Below are 20,077 nucleotides of genomic sequence, written 5' to 3' on the forward strand. Positions count from 1 at the left end.
GGAAAACATACGACCACTCGTCCAGGTGCCTCTTTACCATAAAATCCATAAAACCACTTTCCTAACATCGTTGATTTCCTTTGGTGGTCCTCTCTTCCACCTCCTCCCCACTGAGCTCCCGCCCATTGTTTGAAGGTATTTTTACAGAAGGGAGTTGCGTCGAGAAAGACTGAAATCATAAGCAGCCTCTCGGGTCTCGGCCACCTGGCTGTCTAATATGCTCGTATCTCAAAAATTGCCTCGAATCTCAAGGCAAACATTTGCTCGCAATGTTACTCTTATCCCAATTTCCATAACATCTCGGGGCACTCGTTTGTCAAGGTATTACTGTACTAAAATAAACAAAAATTCTTATCATTTTCTCTTATCCTTGTGTGATTCTTACATCTTTCATACAAAGTTGGGACGCTTTGATCATCCCTTGTTAAGTTGGTAATGCTCTACTTTCAATAAATCCAAGTTAGAGGTTCTGGAATCAATTAAATTCTTAAGTAAAGGTACCAGGGTATATTGCTTTAATTGATATACTAATTGCAGTTAAGAATAACAAAAAACAATCTTCCTTCACATGTAATGTTCTTTTTTCTTGATCGAGAGAACTACTCTAGTTGTTTGTCAAATGTGTGAAGTACTAAGACATTAGTTCTGATCAAAACTTTATGAATAAATTACTTAATTTGAATTATTGTGTCAGCAGTAAAGAAAAACACGTTTATTTCACAAGAAACAATGAATATTTTTACAGTAAAGCATGATGAATTGAAAACTTATTATTACTGTTATTTATTATGTTAAAAAAAAGCATTGGCAAAAATTAAAATGGTCAGGTCAGACTTTTCTAAAAACAGTTTGGCCAGAAAATTGTCATGTAGTTCCAACAAAAGCTTTCAACGAAGTGACTTTTTGTTAAACAATAAACCTTGATGTATAGGTTGTGTTCCGATCCACATCTGCAATGGTTTACATCTTCATCCAAATGAGCTGTGAGATGTGGGACTTCGACATATATGGTTAGTGGCTTAACCGGTTTTACACCATGTTATTTTATTTTTATTCTTTTCTCTGTAATTTTTCTCATCTAAGTATTTCACTTCTAGGTGATTTGTACTTTGAAAAGGCTGTGAATGGTTTCCTCTCTGACCTTTTTAGCAAATGGAAGGTTTGTTAAAATTACAATTACATTTGAATTGATTTTGACATCTTTAATCAATTACATAATGTGGGTGTGTTTTTCACTATCCTGATGACACCCACATTCACCCTGTCATCCCATGCTGCCTTTGTCAAACCCGCCATGAACCTGGACGTAGCATGCGCGCATGTACATACACACATATATATATATATACATATATATATATATATATATATATATATATATATATATATATATATATATATATATATATATATATATATATATATATATATATGTATATGTATATATATATATGTATATGTATATATATATATGTATATGTATATATATATATATATATATATATATATATATATATATATATATATATATATATATATATATCTGATATATATATATCTGATATATATCTGACGTATATATACGTATATATACATATATATACATATATATACATATATATACATATATAGACATATATAGACATATATAGACATATATAGACATATATATACATATATATACATATATATACATATATATACATATATATATGTATATATATATGTATATATATATACATATGTATGTGTGAATGTGAGTGTGAGTGAGTGTGTGTGTGTGTGTGTACGCATATATATATATGCACGCACGCACGCATACATGCAGGGTGTCTCAAAAAATGTACTCACTTTTAGAATGACCACAAAACCTTTATTTATGAACATAGTGTGAAGTGAAATAGCATCAAATACATGAGACAAATGTAATTGAAGAATCATGTTCGCAAATGTTCAAAGTGATGACCATTATTGTCCAGACAACGCTGATAACGGGCACCAAGGGATTCGCAAACGTTGTGAAATATGTCATTAGGAATATCACAACATTGTCTTCATTTCCTATTTCAATGCATCACTTTTCCTTGGTTTGTTGCCATAAACGTAGTCTTTTAAGTATCCCCACAAAAAAAAATGTCCATGGATGTTCATTCTAAAAGTGAGTACATTTTTAGAGACACCCCGTAGTTATGTATATACACAGTTGAGCAAATAAGTAGTTAGTCAAACAGAAATTGTGCAAATTCTCCTACTTGAAAAGATGAGAGCGGCCGGAAATTGTCAAATGGGTAAATCTCAACCATGAGACAATGTAAAAAAAAAAAACAATCACATTGTTTATTTTTATATAATTTTATAACAAATTGGAGTTTAAAATAAGTATTTGGTTACCTACAAACAAGCAAGATTTTTGGATGACAAAGAGGTCTAACGTCTAACGAGGTCTCCACTCGTCTCCTGTATTAATAGCATCTGTTTTAACTCATCGGTATAAAAGACACCTGTCCAAGACCTCATTCTCTTACACTCTGAACTCCACTGTCTGCCGAAAGACACCAGAGACAAAATAGTAGACCTGCACCAGGCAGGGAAGACTGAATCTGCCATAGGTAAAACGCTTGGTGTAAAAAAAATCAGCTGTGGTAGCAATTGTTAGAAGTTGGAAGACATGCAAGACCACTGATAATCTCCCTCGATCAGGGGCTCACCCCTGATAAGAAGAACGGTGAGCAAAAATCCCAGAAACACACGTGCGGACCTAGTGAATGACCTACAGAGTTTAGATCCCAGTAACAAAGGCTCCTAACAGTAACAAAATGCGGCAGGGACTCAAATCCTGCACTGCCAGACATGGGTCTCTGCTGAAGCCAGTACACATCCAGGCCGGTCTGCGATTCGCTAGAGAGCATTTGGATGATCCAGAAGCAGACTGGAAGAACGTGTTATGGTTAGTCGAAACCAAAATAGAACTTTTGGTAGAAACAAAGGTTATTGTGTTTGGAGGACAAACAATACTGAATTGCATCTGAAGAACACAGTTAAGATTATTAGAACACCATGCCCACTGAAGAATGGGGTGGAAACATGATGCTTTGGGGCTGTTTGATGCAAAAGGAACAGAACAACTGATATTTGTAAAGGAAAAATGAATGGGGCCATGTATCGTATGTATTTGAGTGAAAATCTTCCATTAGCAAGGACATTGAAGTTTAGACGTGGCTGGTTCTTTCAGCATGACAATGATCCCAAACACACAGCCAAAGCAACAAAGGATTGGCTTCGTAAAAAGCATTTCAAAGTCCCGGAGTGGTCTAGCCTGTCTCCAGATCTCAACCCCATAGAAAATCTGTGCTGGGAGTTGAAAGACAGTGTTGCCCAAAAACATCCCCAAAACATCATATTATTTTATCGCAGGTTTAAATTTAGTGTAATATAAGATTAAAACTTATTTTTAAATGTGTACAGTCGTACCTCGACATACAATCTTAATTCGTCCCGGGACTCAGCTCGTATGTCGAGCTTCTCGTAACTCGAGCGAACACTTCCCATTGAAATCAACTAAAAATAAATTAATTCGTTCCAACCATCTGAAAAAAAAGAACATAAACAGGATATTGGATTGGATTTTTTTTTCTTTATTCTAATTTGCCATAAATTGACAAAGTAACAAATAACGAGTGGTTTAATAGTACTGAAATGTGTTTGATACAATTACTATAAAATTAGATGCGGAGGATACAAAGACAAACATACACGTAGAAGCAGAAGGGAAAGTATCCGGTGTACTTTATCCACGGCAACGCACTCGTAACCGAACAAATTTAAAAAATGAAAATCAGACATTGTCGAAATTGACCTGGATTAATATATACAGACACACTCAAACATACGTTTGATGTAACTCTACACCAAACTGAATTCCAATTTTGCTATAATCTTTTTTACCTTTTTTCTTCGGGTTGACTCCACCCGGACGTTCAGCCGTAGTCTTCAAAACGAATGCATCAAGTTGTTTGTTTTTGCCAAAATATTTTGTAAATGACATGCATAAATGTCATCCCAATACGATAACGCGCGATCACTTGCCAGCCGTGGCTGGTCTATATGCCGAAAGACATTTAGCCGACTGACATCTGGCCGATAGCCAACTGACCGAAAGACCATCTGGCCGAACGTGGCCCAATGTAGAATTAGCCGACCGACTACCTAGCCGAAGAACATTTAGCCGACGGGCTCGCCCTGACCCCGGTCGTGAGTGTGTACAAGTTTTTCAACCTCGGCCCGCGGGTCATATACGGCCCGTTACTGATAACAACATTCATTTAGATTAACAAGTTACAGATAACCGCATTCATTTAGAATAATACGAACATTTATTTACGACCAAACAAAGTAGTCATAATAGTTATTACTATGATGACAAAAGAAGAAAAGCATAGAAAACATTGAGATTAATATTTGAATCATTGAAATCATTTTGAATATATATTGCCTAAAATAATGGGAAATTATTTACAATTAAAATGTTGCTCTCTTTGGCACAGATCACTAGAAGTGTGTTCCATGGCATTTTCAGGTATTGTTCTCTAAGCCCCCCTAGTCTGTCTTGGTAAGTCTTCCAGTGTTTTTTTTCTCGCAGATCAAGAGCGTGTATGTGTACATTATACAGTGTTCCCTCGCTTATCGCGGTTAATGGGGACCGGGACCCCCCGCAATAAGTGCATTTCCGCGAAGTTGGGGTGCCCCTTCAAAAATGCTTAAAGAAACGTGTAAAATGTGCACAAAAGCACCACCAAGCAAAAACATCATAGTAGTCCGTATGGAGGATCTTCTGCAGTTTTTTTGCACATAAGAAACATCGTTATTGGGAGTTGTGAACATTGTTTTTTTGAGCGGTGAAGATGCGCCTGTAAACAGCCATGATGTCATCAATGCGATTCCTGAACTCTCACCATGTTATTTCTTTGATGCAATTACTAATTCTTATTGAATATTTTGTTTCCACCTCTTGTAAGATGATGTAATTTATAATTTTAACTTTATATCTTTACATTCTTTGTATCTTTTCCTGAAAAAAATCCGTGAAGCTCTGAGTCCGCGATAGCTGAAGCGCGAAGTAGCGAGGGAACACCGTGTAACAATATTGAATAAAAATCAGGCCAGGACATTGCACTACCTACTTGTATTTAGAAATATGTCCAGCAGGTGGCAGTACATCTGATGTGCAAAGAAATTGATGGGGAAACATCTTTTATTTTTATTCTTTTGGACTCTAAGGTTTGGAGGAACACATGCCCTCCCAGTTGGGGCAAACATTTGCAAAACATTTGCAGCACATCTTCTAACCCGCTCAAACATGGCTGGGATCATTCTGTCAGGAGCTGCAAAAACGTCTTCAAATTATAACAGACTATTTACTGAAATAATCTTTACGTATATGTTAAAATGACTTGTCACCCGTTAAAATGACACGTGTGTGTGTGTGAAAATTAATGTGTTTAATCATTAAAGTGATTTCCCTGGTAAAAGATAGCTATGGACGTCATGGCGAAAAACCCCAAATGCACAAAAATGACTTAAAATCCAGCCTAAATTAGCATTAAATGAATAAATACGAATACCACAGCATAAATAAAAGTACTGGCAATTTTTAGAGACTATAACCGAGCCCAAGGTGCTTGATTTCCCGGTAAAAAGTGCACTTTTAAACCGGTACCGGACCCAATTGCATTAAAATAATTTGTCTATCAGGTGGAAGTGTTCTGCCGATTCAAAACCAGTCTAGAGTGTGTTAAATCCGACAGCTGCATTGTAAAAAAAATATGAATTTTCTTTGAAATTTGTAGTTATTGTATTATCCGCTAGGGGCGCAGTGTTTTAGTACATGCAGACAACATGAATTGACATTTATTTATGTTCTTATGTTATTCTCTTGTTCATAATATATTGTTCACAATGTAAAAGGAAAATTCTGTTAATGAACATTTTAATAATTTACTCATTCTTTGCACAAATTATTAGTTTTAGTAACTAATACAAAGGAAAAGACTGGGCTTATTGTTAGTTCTATGTAATTTTGCAATGAGTTTACTGGTCCGGCCTGCTTAATCTCAAATTAAGCTGTATTTGGCCCGCAGACCAAAGGGAGTTTGACACCCCTGTTCTAAATGAATGTTGTTATTTGTAACTTCTTATTCTAAATGATTATTGTTATCTGTAACTTGTTATTCTAAATGAATGTTGTTATCAGTAGCGGGCTGTATATCGCCTTTGGGCCGAGGTCGAAAAACATGTACACACACACATGACCGGGGGCGGGGCGAGCGAGTCGGCTAAATGTTCTTCGGCAAGATAGTCTGTCAGCCAAATAGTGGTTTGGCTAACTCTATGTTTGGCCAGATGGTCTTTCGGCCAGTTGGCTGTCGGCCAGTTGGCTGTTGGCTAAATGTCTTTCGGCATATAGGCCGTGCGCCCTTGCCAGCTTGTCAGGGTACCTCTTTTCTACAAAATTGAAAAACTTTCCAATTCGCTAGCATGTCTTTGATATCCTTTTTAGCCAGGGTAGGTTTTTCCACCGGTAGTGCCGTCTCCTCTGCCATGATGAATGTGCGCCTGGCCATTTTCTCCCAAGAAAGACCAGTTTTGTCGCAGTTGAACACTTGTTGGGGGATGTAACTTTCCTGGGTAACCCTAACCAGCCAAGAATCATGTTGAAGGTGTTGGCTGGTGTCGTAGCATCTGCTTTCTCAGCAGCTTGCTTCACTGTCCATTCCTCACAAATTCCGCTAACTGTGTCTTGTTTATCCATATTTAAAGAAGACTAATGAATATGACTGTGCAGCTTGTAAAGTACTACCTAGCGGCCGCATTTTATGTTCTTAGGTCAAATTTGTCTCGTATCCCAGGGCAAAAATTTGCTCAGAATTTTCCTTGTATCTCAAATTTATCATATATTCGAACGCGTATGTCAAGGTAATACTGTGTATTTATTTATAGACATATTGTGTATGGAAATACATTTGCTAATAAATTAAAGTAATTCATTATTTCTGCTTTAAATAGGATAAGAATTGCAATCATGAAGTTACAGTTGTGCTCTTTTCACGTACAATCTACAATGCCAAATCAAAAGGTGAGCCTTTTGTTTTTGGAACATTTTGTTTAACTTTCTCTTCTATTATTTTTTGTTTTTTCGTTTGTTGATGATTGGAGCGTGAGAGGGCGAGTGCGAGAGAGAAGGCGAGTGTGAGAGAGAAGTTGTGTTCGAGAGAGAAGGCGTTTGCGAGAGAGGAGGCGAGAGTGAGAGAGAAGGCAAGGGTGAGAGAAAAGGCGAGTGCGAGGGAGAAGGCGAGTGCGAGAGAGAAGGCGAGTGCGAGAGAGTAGGCGAGTGCGAGAGAGTAGGCGAGTGCGACAGAGAAGGCGAGCGCGAGAGAGAAGGCGATCGCGAGAGAGAAGGCGATCGCGAGAGAGAAGGCGATCGCGAGAGAGAAGGCGATCGCGAGAGAGAAGGCGATCGCGAGAGAGAAGGCGATCGCGAGAGAGAAGGCGATCGCGAGAGAGAAGGCGATCGCGAGAGAGAAGGCGATCGCGAGAGAGAAGGCGATCGCGAGAGAGAAGGCGAGCGCGAGAGAGGGCGAGTGCGAGAGAGAGCGAGTGCGAGAGAGGGCGAGTGCGAGAGAGGGCGAGTGCGAGAGAGGGCGAGTGCGAGAGAGGGCGAGTGCGAGAGCGAGCGCGAGATCGAGCGAGAGAGCGAGATCGAGCGAGAGAGCGAGCGAGAGAGCGAGCGAGAGAGCGAGCGAGAGAGCGAGCGAGCGAGAGAGCGAGCGAGAGAGCGAGCGAGCGAGAGAGAGAGCGAGCAAAAGCGACCGAGAGAGAATGCGAGCGAGAGAGAGTGCGAGCGAGCGGAAGCAAGCGAGCGAGAGCGTGAGCGAAAGCGAGCGAGAGAGCGAGCGCGAGACAGAGCGCGAGCGCGCGAGTGAGCGCGAGCGCGCGAGTGAGCGCGAGAGCGAGGGAGCGAGAGCGAGGGAGCGAGAGCGAGGGAGCGAGAGCGAGGGAGCGAGAGCGAGGGAGCGAGAGCGAGGGAGCGAGAGCGAGGGAGCGAGAGCGAGGGAGCGAGAGCGAGGGAGCGAGAGCGAGGGAGCGAGAGCGAGGGAGCGAGAGGGAGAGAGCAAGAGAGGGAGAGAGCAAGAGAGGGAGAGAGCAAGAGAGGGAGAGAGCAAGAGAGGGAGAGAGCGAGAGGGAGGGAGGGAGCGAGAGGGAGGGAGCGAGAGGGAGGGAGCGAGAGGGAGGGAGCGAGAGGGAGGGAGCGAGAGGGAGGGAGCGAGAGGGAGGGAGCGAGAGGGAGCGAGCGAGAGAGAGGGAGCGAGAGAGAGAGAGGGAGTGAGAGAGAGGGAGAGAGAGGGAGCGAGAGAGAGGGAGCGAGAGAGAGGGAGCGAGAGCGAGAGAGAGGGAGCGAGAGCGAGAGAGAGGGAGCAAGAGCGAGAGAGAGAGAGGGAGCGAGAGCGAGAGAGAGAGAGGGAGCGAGAGCGAGCGGGCAAGAGAGAGAGGGTGGGCAAGAGAGAGAGGGCGGGCAAGAGAGAGAGGGCTGGTGTCCTCTCTCATCACTCAGTATGGACTTGCAACTTGTTTTTGATATTGTTGTAAAGCATCAGTCAATTTGCTTATTGTTGCCCACTCGACATCCAGTGTGTCCTGGTAATTCTGAAGGGGTGGTGACAATTTAACAACATTGGAAGAAAAAATGATAGAAATTGAGAGAAAGAACAAATTATAATTGAGTCTTGTGAAAGTGTCGTAAATTAGTTGGTGTACACAGTGGGTTTGTACAAAACGTTCATACTGAAAATTGTTGTGGCTTATAATCATCTTTTGCAGATGAATTTCCTGAGAGTCTGAAAGCATCGATCCAACAGGATCGTGAAGGACATTTTTACGAAGACTTTTATAGGTATTGTTTATTTTACTCAATATAATATAATGATTTGGAAAAATAGGAATCAAAGTTCTATGTTAAATAGAGTTATTGCTCAAAATGAGAGGCGTGATGAATGGGGATCCATATTGGTGACTGTCAAGAATCTCTTCATTCAGTATCCTGTCCTGGTGCGACTTAAAGAAGGAGGTGAAACTTTTAATGAAAGTTTTTTCATAGAATTAGTGTATTAACCACAGTCTGTGCTCTTGTTGTCACGTCAGATGGATTTCCCAGTGGATATAACTCAACTTCTGCCCAAGGGAACTACTTGGAAGCCATCAACCTTTCTTTTAATGGTTGGTCCCTAAGAAAGAAATTAATTAAGGAGCGGGAGTGAGGGGGTGGGAGCGAGGGGGGCGGGAGCGAGGGGGCGGGAGCGAGGGGGCGGGAGCGAGGGGGCGGGAGGGCGGTAGCGAGCGAGCGGGTGGGAGCTGGCGAGAGGGTGAGAGCGAGCGGGCGGGCGAGAGGGTGGGGGCGAGAAGGCGGGCGGGAGCAGGCGGGAGCGAGCGGGCAGGCTCCTCCCATATTCCTAAGGCATGCATGTTGGCTGATTGGACACTCTAACTTGCCCCTACATATTAGTGTGAGTGTGAATGGTTGTTTGTCTCCTTGTTCCCTGCAATTGGCTGGCCACCAATTCAGGGTATCCCACAGTCAGCTGGGATTCCGCGCTAGTGACTCAAACGTATAGTCTTCTGTTCCATTAACTCCAAGTTTTTTGGTGTTATAATTTTGCAGCTGAGTGAAGTGCACAATTCTAAAATTTCTAAAAAAACGCTTCTACTGCATCTGTTTATCTATTGTCTTCTAGTGTTTGACAAACACTATATCAATCGAAACTTTGACCGGACTGGTCAGATGTCAGTTGTTATCACCCCAGGAGTCGGAGTGTTTGAAGTTGACCGTCTGCTCATGATTTTGACCAAGCAACGGATGATTGATAATGGTAAGTATGAATATCCACACAAACCTGACTCCACACAAAAAAACAACATCAATACTCTGGTGTATGCGACTCTCGAAGAGACGCCCTCTGATTCACAGTGTTCACCTCAATTCTCATGGTTGTAATAGGGAGTACAAATGTGTTGCTTTGAAGGGAAAATCTTTGGACAAATCATTGCACGTGCTATTTCTGAGATACTGTATGAATAGAAAGCACCATTTGCTGGATTGTACGTTCCGAACGGGTGTTGCCTGCGCGTAGACAAATTAAAAAAATAAGTCATGTGAGTAGTACAACCAGGAAGTGTTTCATTTATCTGACTAGAACCGTTAGTCTACTGTTCAAAATGAGTGATCACACCTTGTAAACCAAATTTGTAAATCCTAAACCATCCTCCTTCCCACAAAAGGAGCCGCCTTTTTTACTGGAAAAATTGGGGAATTACAAGGTGAATCATCACATTCAATAATCACTCCCAATCACTTGTCTCGCGGGCTGTTTGTATAAAGTCACGTATCACCTCCTTTTCCTGATTATATGGCTTGTATAATCAGGCAGTCAGGGTCCCGTAACCCACCAGGAGGGTACGTAGGGGCACCGTGATGAAGATTCTTGAACCATTTGTCTCCATTTCTCTCGGTCGCGGGCGACTAATTGCGTTGCGTTGAGGCCATATCCCGTCCACTCCTTGATATTGTCCGTCCACAATTTCCTCTGGCCACCTCGTCTGCGTTTGCCACTGACATTTCCTTGGAGAATGACTTTGGAAAGTCCATTACCCCTGACAACGTGGCCGTACCACTTGAGCTTCTTCTTCTTTACGATTGCCAGGAGGTCTTCATACTTGTCTACATGAGTAGTAATTAGACCCCGAATTTCTTCGTTTGGTACCCGGTCTCTGTAGGTGATACCGAGAACCGTCCTGTAGCATTTCATTACCAGTGCTTGTATTTTCCTTTGAAGCTCAGCAGTCAACGTCCACGTCTCACTTGTGTAGAGGAAAATTGACAGGACGAGGGCACGCAGCAGCTTGAGTTTGCTGCGGAGGTTGATGGATTTGTCTCTCCATATCGGTTTCAGTTTGGCCAGTGCTACTAAAGTTTGAGCTGCACGGGCCAAGACTTCAGCCTTGGAGCCTTCGTTACTGATGTTCGAGCCAAGGTATTTGAACTGCTTCACAGCTTCTAGCTGGGAGCCATTTACTGCAATCTTGCTCATCATAGGCCTAACACTGTTCGTCATGATTTTCGTTTTCTCGGCGCTGATCTCCATGCCATATCTTGCTGCTGCTTTGTCAAGGCGAGCCACAAGATCGGCAAGTTCGAATTCAGAACCTGGGATCAAATCGATATCATCTGCAAATCTGAGGTTGGTGACCACTCGGCCACCAATGCTGACGGAACCAACATGGTCGTCAAGTGCATCCGTCATGATTTGCTCAAGAAGTATGTTGAACAGTGTGGGGGATAACAGACATCCCTGTCGTACGCCAACCTGGGTGTGGAACCAGTCGCCTACTAAACCTTGCACAAGTACTGCGCTGTTAGCTTTGGCGTACAGTTCCTGTTTGATCTTGGTGACCTTTGAGCCCATGTTGTATCTCTTCATTGTCGCCCACAGTGCATCATGCCATACCCTGTCGAACGCTTTCTTGAAGTCGATAAGCACATGGTATATATCTCTCTGATGTTGCTCATACTTTTCACACAGCACTCGAAGATTGAAGATTTGTTCAGCAGTGGATCTTCCTTTACGGAAGCCAGCTTGTTCTTCGGCAAAAATTGCTTCAGCTTGGGGTTGCACTCTATTCAGGATGACCTTGAGCATTACTTTGCTAGCATGATTGATCAAACTGATAGTTCTGTAGTTCTGACATAGTTGCAGATTGCCTTACTTCGGGATCGATACGATCAACGACTGTGTCCAGGTCGACGGCCATTTACCGGTCTGCCATATCCGGTTGCATATGATGGTAAGGATGTCAATAACTGCTTGATCTCCATGTTTCAGAAGCTCTGCTGGTGTGTTGTCGGTACCCGCTGCCTTTGCGGATTTCATTGATTTGATGGAAAATCGAACTTCGTCCTTGAGAATTGGGTAATCATCGTCAACTGGTGGATCCTGACACGTGAGAGTGGTTGGGTCCCCATTAACCTCATGGTTATATAGGTCTGAACAGTATTCAGTCCAGCGCTTCAGAATATCTTGGCTTTCCGTGAGGCAATGTCCATTTTTGTCCTTGATCGAATTTACTCTGGTCTGTTTCCGTATGGTCAGATCCTTCACGATTTGGAAAGCCTTCTTGCTATTGTTACCTCTAAGGCTAGATTCGACTTCCAAACACTGTTGGTTGATCCAATCTTCTTTCGCCGTAATCATCTGGAGTCTGATCGTTCTGTTGACCGCTTTGTATTCCGTTGCACCGTTTGTTGTGTTGATAGACCTTTTCAATGCTTTACGTGTGTCGCACAGATGTAGAATGTCGTCTGTGACCCATGGCTTCTTTTTCCTGCGATGAATTCCCAGTATATTGGTTGCGCTTTCGACCATCACAGAGTTGAAATTGGTGGTTAACCCTTCCGGGCTATCATCAAGTTCCCATATTGCTGAGAACTTGCCGCCAATTTTTGCTTGAAATGCTTCCAGTATGTCAGGGGACTTCAGTCGGTCCAGATTAAACTTGATTCTGGGGCTCTTGGCCTTTACAGTCCTTCTCAGTCTGACTCTGAAGTTCAGCAGCACCAGGTCGTGGTCGCTTCCCACATCTGCACCTGGGAAAGTGCGCGTTGTGGCTCTATTGATAACCTGATTTGAAGCGATTTGGCACCAGGATATAGTCGATTTGGTGACACATGCCATTGGGGGCATGCCACGTACAGCGTCTTGAATCCTTGTGTGTGCCAAGGGTATTAGCCAGCACCATGTCATTAAGACTGGCGAACTCAAGTAGGCGTAGTCCACGCTCGTTAGTTGTTAAATTGTAGGAGGGTCCACAATGGTTTCCCCAGTCCTCGATTGCATCTCCCCCAACCTTGGCGTTCCAATCCCCTTGTATGATGATAATATCTTTCTTGTCAGTAGAGTTGACAGTATCCTGTAGTTGAGAATAAAATTCCTCAGCTATGTCATCGCTAGCATCACTGGTGGGAGCATAAACCTGGATAACTGTCATATTGAACGGCGATGCTCGCAGGCGGATGGATATAAGTCTGCTTGAGATTTGTCGGCAACCAAGAATTGAGTCTTTCACACTCTTGTTAACTAAGAAGCCAACGCCACGCTGGTGTACATCCGATTCACCACTGTAGTAGAGTACATGTTGATCTTCGGTTTGATGCACACCTTGATTTTTCTATCTGACTTCGCAAAGTCCAATCATGTGCCAGTGGGTGAGCTCATGAATCTTGCCTACCTGGGCAAGAGTCCGGATATTCCATGTGCCAATACTGATTAGGTCTGTTGACCGTATTTTTTTTTGCCATGTTTGTTACACTTTTGTTTTTATCGTTTATGGTCGCATCAGTAGCCAACTTGACACTCCCGCCCCAATGCATGACGGAAAGCGCGGCCCTTTTTATCCCGGGCGACGACCGAGCCAGTATGGAGGTTACCCAGTAAATTGACAGGACACTCATGCACCACCAACACCGACATCTTACATGTTTCCCCTTCCGGATCCCTTATCCAAACTGGAAACGTCTCTGAAACAGCAGCAACCTGCCCACCAGCTGTCGCCACATACACCTTTTTTCTCATGTGCCTAGCTCCCGGAACATCCTCTAATTGCAGTTTTACATGATCCAGTATCACACAAAAACTTTACCTGTACCACATTCACAAACAATGCAATCTCAGGTTTAATTGTATCAAGCGCCAGTATTTCCACTAAATTCAGCTCCACTCCCCTACACTCAACCTCACCGTTTGTCCCACTGTGCCCAGGCCCCACGCCTAGCCATGCTGATTGAATCCCAGCCCTGGAGGCACTGTTGTCTGGGCAATCCCGCGAAATGTGCCCAGTTTTCCCACAAATCCAACATGTCTCACTTTTGACTTTCTGATCTTTATTGAACCTACCCCCATCTTTCCTCCAGTTATTTCTGTTAAACTTTCTATGTCCTTCTTCTCTAACTTGGTAAAACATTTTTTCCCCCGCAGAGGACACCCCCCCCCCCCCCGTTTACCTTTTTTCTTTAGCACCCCTTCTGCATGTAACGCTTGATTTACGTATTGGTCAAGCGTGCCCGTGGGCCTATCTACCCAATGTTTCTCAATCCATTCCCGGAGGACATGATTTGAATGAGCGTGTAACACATTTTTTAGTTGCTCTTGATAAAGGCTGCCCACCTTGTGATCCTCAGCAATGCCACTGTTGACCTTAAAACAATCTGACATCCTGATTAAATATTCTTCAAAAGCCTCACCATCTTTTTGCTTAGCTCTACCAATCGCAGTATGATTTGCTTTTGTATTAAATTTTCCCGTGGCGCGCTTTATCATCTCACACACTCTCATATCCAATTCACGGCTATCATGAGCTAATGGTCCATACTCGGATTTTGGATCCCAATTTCCTCTAATAGCATGCCAATCACCTTTTAACGCGGCCATCCAAATCTGCTGCGTTTCTACTCCATTCAAGCGATACGACTGTCTAATATCCTCCATCTGTAAAACAAATTCCCCCACGTCTATTTTGTGCGTCGTGACGCCGTCTACGGCTTTTTTCACGTCGTCCTGTGTCCAAGTTCTATGCACCAAAATAACACGGGGTTGGTCACACTCCACATTAGGGTTGGCAACCTCGATCATGGGATATTGTTCAAGCATCATGTCATTCATTAGCGGCTTCTTGGGCGGTGATAGCGTTTGTCCCAATGTTTTTGACCATTCCCCCACAGTTCCCCCCGACCTGGTCAAACGGTCATGCACATCTGTTGGAAGGGGTACAAACAGATTTGTTGACCGCACCGCCCCAACATCCCCCGACAATTGCTCATCGGTTTCCTCTTTTTTCACGTCCCGTTTCTTGCCTACCGGACCCGTCTCAGAATCCTCTTTTCCTTGGAAAAACACAGTCTGTTCTGTGCTTCCAGCCCCACCTTTATCAGCATTTTTGGCATTCCCGTCTCAACGATTTTTCGCCATTAAAAACCAATAATAGGTGTCATTATAACCATCCTTTTCCGTTTTCCTGAGGTCCCCTTTATGTTTAGCGCATATATTATCTTGTAGTTCAAGAATCTTTTGCAAATCAAGCTGGCCAGCAAACCCATATTTTTTTTATCCATGAATTTAGATGTGTAACTTTTAAAGCACTTTGTCTTTCCACAAATTTCCATACCTTACAAGGTAGACTTATTTTTGGATCGTCATCCAAACCCGCCTTACAACACGTGTTTCCCATATTTTACTTTTTTGTAGTGAGTTTGTGTGCCTCACACACTTAACTTTTATTATTATTATTATTATTACCCCTTCGATTGTATTTCCTAGGCTTATCTTAATATTACTGCAGAAACCACACAAACACCATACAACGTTTACAATATATATACGAGCCTACCCTTGAGACACAGGACACTTTTCAGCAAAGTGCCCCAAAAATGTACCTGCCATTGACTAGTATAAACACAGGGATTTTATCGCCGTCACCCAGGACGCGAGTCACATTACCCAGAATGGACCTTCACATTCAATGCCCCTTTAACACATTTGGAAACTCCGTCACAACATGCAGACATTAATGTGGACGAGATCGCACCAGATGCCTCCCTCCAGCAGGAAAAGTCTTCAACCGCCGAGAATGTAGGCGCCCCCACCGAAAAACTCCAGCCCTGGAAAAGGGTGTTGAAGACGCCGTGCACGGTCTTAGTCCAGATGTCGGTCAGCAGCGCCTGGGTTCCCGCGGCGGTATACTGACCTCCAAAGCTCAGAAGGACCAAAATGATAGGTTCATTAATAATTACCCTTGTTTGTAATTATCAATAACTGCAGGCAGACATCTCATTCAATTATTGACATTTAATTAAATAGATTGGATCACGGATAAGAAACCTCAAGGAGAGATTCAACAAGCAAGGGTTCCCCCTACAACTTCGGAGCATCTCCTCGAATAGACATTTTCGTACGACTCTTATTGCCATGAATCAAAACAATTTACAGAGTTGTTGATCATTTCATCATGCATGAGCAAAAACAACATCTGTAACTATAATAACAATCAAAGTATTTTGCCAATAACAAAACAGGAGACTAAACCTAACAACATTTGGATTAAAAACAATCACGCCTTCATTTGACCTAAAAATCATATAACAATAACATAAAGAAAAACCGAAGTGTGTCACGAGGTATAGCCACTATGCTGGAAATGGCAGGAACAACATTTTTGTTATTGGCCAGTCACCCTGGCTCCGTTGGAAAAGAGACCAACCGATCTCGAAGTCCCAGTTTGGGTGAGTTGTTTTATAAACAATCCTTGGATAAGGAGTCCAGGTTAGAGGACTTGAAAATTGTTTGTGACCTCGAACACATTGAGAATAATAAGAGAATGATTTAACAAAGAAATGAATTAATAAAACTATATGTATAATAGTAATACAGAATAAACCCAACATATAGACCACACTTTTTTCACCTCGATCCCTGGCAATTTCTCCGTAGCCCTTTCTTTCCAGCCTTACAAATGTATACCATTTTGTCTTTGGTGTCTTTGTACTGCTCTTTTGTCTTTTGTTCTGGTTAACTTTGGAGCAAGCATTTCTTTTGCAACAGATGTATTAAAATACCTTGTATTAATGTCACATTTATAATAATTATGAACCTAACATTCCTAATAAGCAAAGCATTCATATATGTAATGTTTAATATCCACAATAAGGCAAAGCGTTCATTGCAAGCACATATATATAATGATTATATTACAAGCAAATGCATAATAATGATAAACCTAACATGCTATTATATACTTGTTCGCAATCCCATACTCATTTTTTTATTTATGACAAATACAAATACACTTGGGGGCGTTGTCTCACTCTTTACCAGAATTCCCCTTACTTGCATTTCTGGCCTGAAAAAGGAACAAAATAATTCTCGTTCAACTCATAATTTGCATATTCCTGGAAATCAATGTTATCACCAGTAGGCTGTCTAATAAGCAGATAAAATCATTGTAATTCCGAATTTGTTAGAGCTACTGTATCAACTCTAAATCGATCTAGCAGTAAGCGTGAGCAGGGGATAAGACAACACCCACACACTGTCAAATTTTTAGCCAAAACAGCTATTGATATCACCTCGGTGAAATACCTTTTGCAAGTGCAATCAGTTAATTAGAGTCAGGTGCTTCTTATTTTAAAGACACCTGATTGGTTAAAATGTCGGCACTGGATCGGTTGGAACAAAAACCAGGACCCACTGCGGCCCTATGAGGAACTGGTTTGAGACCACTGCCCTTAAAGCAATAGAAAACAGGTCATTTGGTTGTATAGATTTATCAATGCTTATCCATTCCGTAATATTCTTATAGTCATCAATAGGAGGGCGCACTTGTGTAGAAGCACTACCAATGTCGTCATACGCAGCTGGGTATGATGACAATTAGGCTTTTGTCAAGTCAATGATGACGACAATGCCTATGTCTGATTTTATTTTTTTTAATATGACCTATGCCAAAGAATACTTTCTCCGCTCAGGACAAATGTAAATGTTCTTCTGTGTACGTGAAAAACACTACATCTCCCACAGTCCGAGGGAAATTATGCCTATCCTAAATCAATTTTTTTGCCTACCCCAGCCAGGTACCATTTACCTAATAACTTGGACAAATGCCATGAGTTTTCTCAGGCCATTTCTGCATTGTTAATTTCATGTCTGATATCATCAACAACCAAATAACTAAATACCCTAGATATAATTTGCAGAATCACCTCATATGATATTTACTTAAAAGAAGAGCTACCCCATAGCTCTCCGTTACCACAATAATATCTACAATAATTAAATTAGAGAAATCAACCCTTTACCAGACATTTCTTAATTAAAACTTTCAATGTTTAATAATGGACCCACAAATTGTCACCAATATGCCATAATATTGTAAATTTCCCCATCCTTTTCTTTTTCTTTTACCAGCCAAGCTCCTATGTTAAAGTATTTTGAACAATCCAAACATTCAAAAACAGTATTAATATTCTTTATCCTCCAAAAGCTAATTTTCTTTAATTAAGAGCCCTTCGGAATCCACAATTTGGTCAAACAAGGTTATATTGTTCCATTCCCAACTCCAAAGCTTTTATCAAATCAACCTTAACCATACAGATTTTCTATCATCTTAAAATATATTTCTGTTTAAAACTCATAAAATGAATGTGAAAATAATCGCATAACCCTGCATTTCTTGCAGACCATGTTTTGCTCTTATTATGAAATGCTTAAATAGAAGCAGGCTCTAAGCCGCTACCTGCGACCTTCACGCTCGTCGCGAAAGCAGCATTCCAATCCTTTTGTTTTGTTTTTTTATTCCTCCCCAGCGAGGTCCCAAATGAATTGAAATGTCATCTCTTTTTTTTTTCTGTGAATAACACATTTCAGAGAAGACTATCATTAATAAGCTAAATACATTCCTCATCTGATATCCAACTTCATCATAATATTTTGCCAAGACCCCATAATCAAAAATATGCTGCAAACGCAACCATATCATAGCAAACTCCATTTTTCCCTAGAGCTTGCTTCAGCACCCCCAAGGCCAATTATTGTAATGTCTTCACGGAAGGCGTCCAAAAAAAGTTTAGTCGCTTGTGCGGCCGCGCGCATATTGAATGCCTGAAACCGTCAAATCGGCTGTCCCGCGGCCCATATGTTTCACTTCAATATAATCAGCAGCTGCAGGGACAGAGCGCTTCCCCCGCAGTCGGCGTATTATTTCGCAAGTCTAGAGTATGATAAAAAACGCAGGTCCAAACCTTGCAAAACCTTTAATCGGCCATTTTGTTTATATTCCTTCATCTTCTAAACACCATATTCCCGCTGGCGGATGGGATCAAAACCAGGCTAAGTAACAATAAGCCATTTCATTTCAGTAAATTCACAGTACATTTAGGTACTATTCACAAAGTATATCAAGCACTTGGAAATAACCATTCCAATTGCTGTTTTATGAGCTCCAGCATCACACCAAAATTCCAATTGAATTACATTCACAATAAAATGTGATCTCCGGTTAAACCAAATCAAATGCTAGTGTTTCCACTAAATTTAGCTCAACACCCTCATCCTCATATTCAAACCATTTTGAGTAGGCACCCCCTATTTTTAGAGACCCCTTTGTCCGGGCAATCACCAAATACCCCAATTTTTGGACAAACCCACACGCAGCATTTTTGAAAACCTGATTTTGTTTAACCTTCATTCATTTTCTCCCAATCTCTGCTACGCTCCCGCGACCTATCTCGGTAAATATTCTTCCCGTCAGCCGAGGACGCCCCGCCACTCCTTTTGTTTATTTTTGTAGAAAACTGAATCCATCTTATATATATTACCTCTATGCATAATTGCGTAAATTATCCTGCAGGTCTTATTATTTAATGCATTTTAAGATGGCCAGCAAACCCATATTTGTTTATGTATAAAGTTAGGAATTTAACCCTTGTAGCGCTTTGATTTTCAACAAATTTCTAATCTCTACACATCAGACTTTGTTTCGGATCGTCAACTCTAGCCGTCTTATTATTTGAGGTTCCCATTTTGAAGTGAGTTGGCGTGCAATCAGCTTGTTACGATCTCGCCGCGTAGTGCGACGCGATCGTAGGGTAAGTTGAATCCAGATGCAGAGTCGCCGAAGTAAATGGAAAGGTGAGGCAGATCTGTAGCTCTTGTAGGTTGATTTAATAAACAGGGTAACATAACTTAAACAACTTGGCTTGACCACTCATTACAAACGAAATGAACATGCGGCGTGGCGTCAATGGAAACAGCAATTACTACGAGGATTAACAGGAAACGAAACCAGAACTAACCCAGACGATCCGACAGCGTCCACAGAAAATCATAATGCTTAAATACCAAAAATAATCTAATCACGTAATTAGTGACAGCTGATAGTTATCGTGACGTCATGCCAGGAAAGACAATCCAACCACTCCTGACAG

The 20,077-nt window shown here is 41.8% G+C and overlaps 1 protein-coding gene across 5 annotated transcripts in view; it reads left to right on the forward strand.

Moving 5' to 3' along the window:
- depdc5 (DEP domain containing 5, GATOR1 subcomplex subunit) overlaps nt 1-20,077 on the forward strand; it is a 162,742-nt gene that overhangs the window by 27,241 nt on the left and 115,424 nt on the right. For all 5 annotated transcript variants that reach the window (XR_013327305.1, XM_077723785.1, XM_077723784.1 and 2 more), the window contains exons 9-15: nt 932-1,010; nt 1,098-1,159; nt 7,063-7,132; nt 8,875-8,947; nt 9,018-9,121; nt 9,196-9,270; nt 9,786-9,920. Coding sequence is in view for 4 of the 5 variants with exons in the window: in XM_077723785.1 (XP_077579911.1) it covers nt 932-1,010; nt 1,098-1,159; nt 7,063-7,132; nt 8,875-8,947; nt 9,018-9,121; nt 9,196-9,270; nt 9,786-9,920 (598 nt within the window). In the remaining variant the exon portion in view is untranslated. The remainder of the gene's footprint in view (nt 1-931; nt 1,011-1,097; nt 1,160-7,062; nt 7,133-8,874; nt 8,948-9,017; nt 9,122-9,195; nt 9,271-9,785; nt 9,921-20,077) is intronic.

This window comes from Stigmatopora nigra, chromosome 9, assembly GCF_051989575.1.
Source record: "Stigmatopora nigra isolate UIUO_SnigA chromosome 9, RoL_Snig_1.1, whole genome shotgun sequence".
Lineage (NCBI taxonomy): Eukaryota > Metazoa > Chordata > Actinopteri > Syngnathiformes > Syngnathidae > Stigmatopora > Stigmatopora nigra.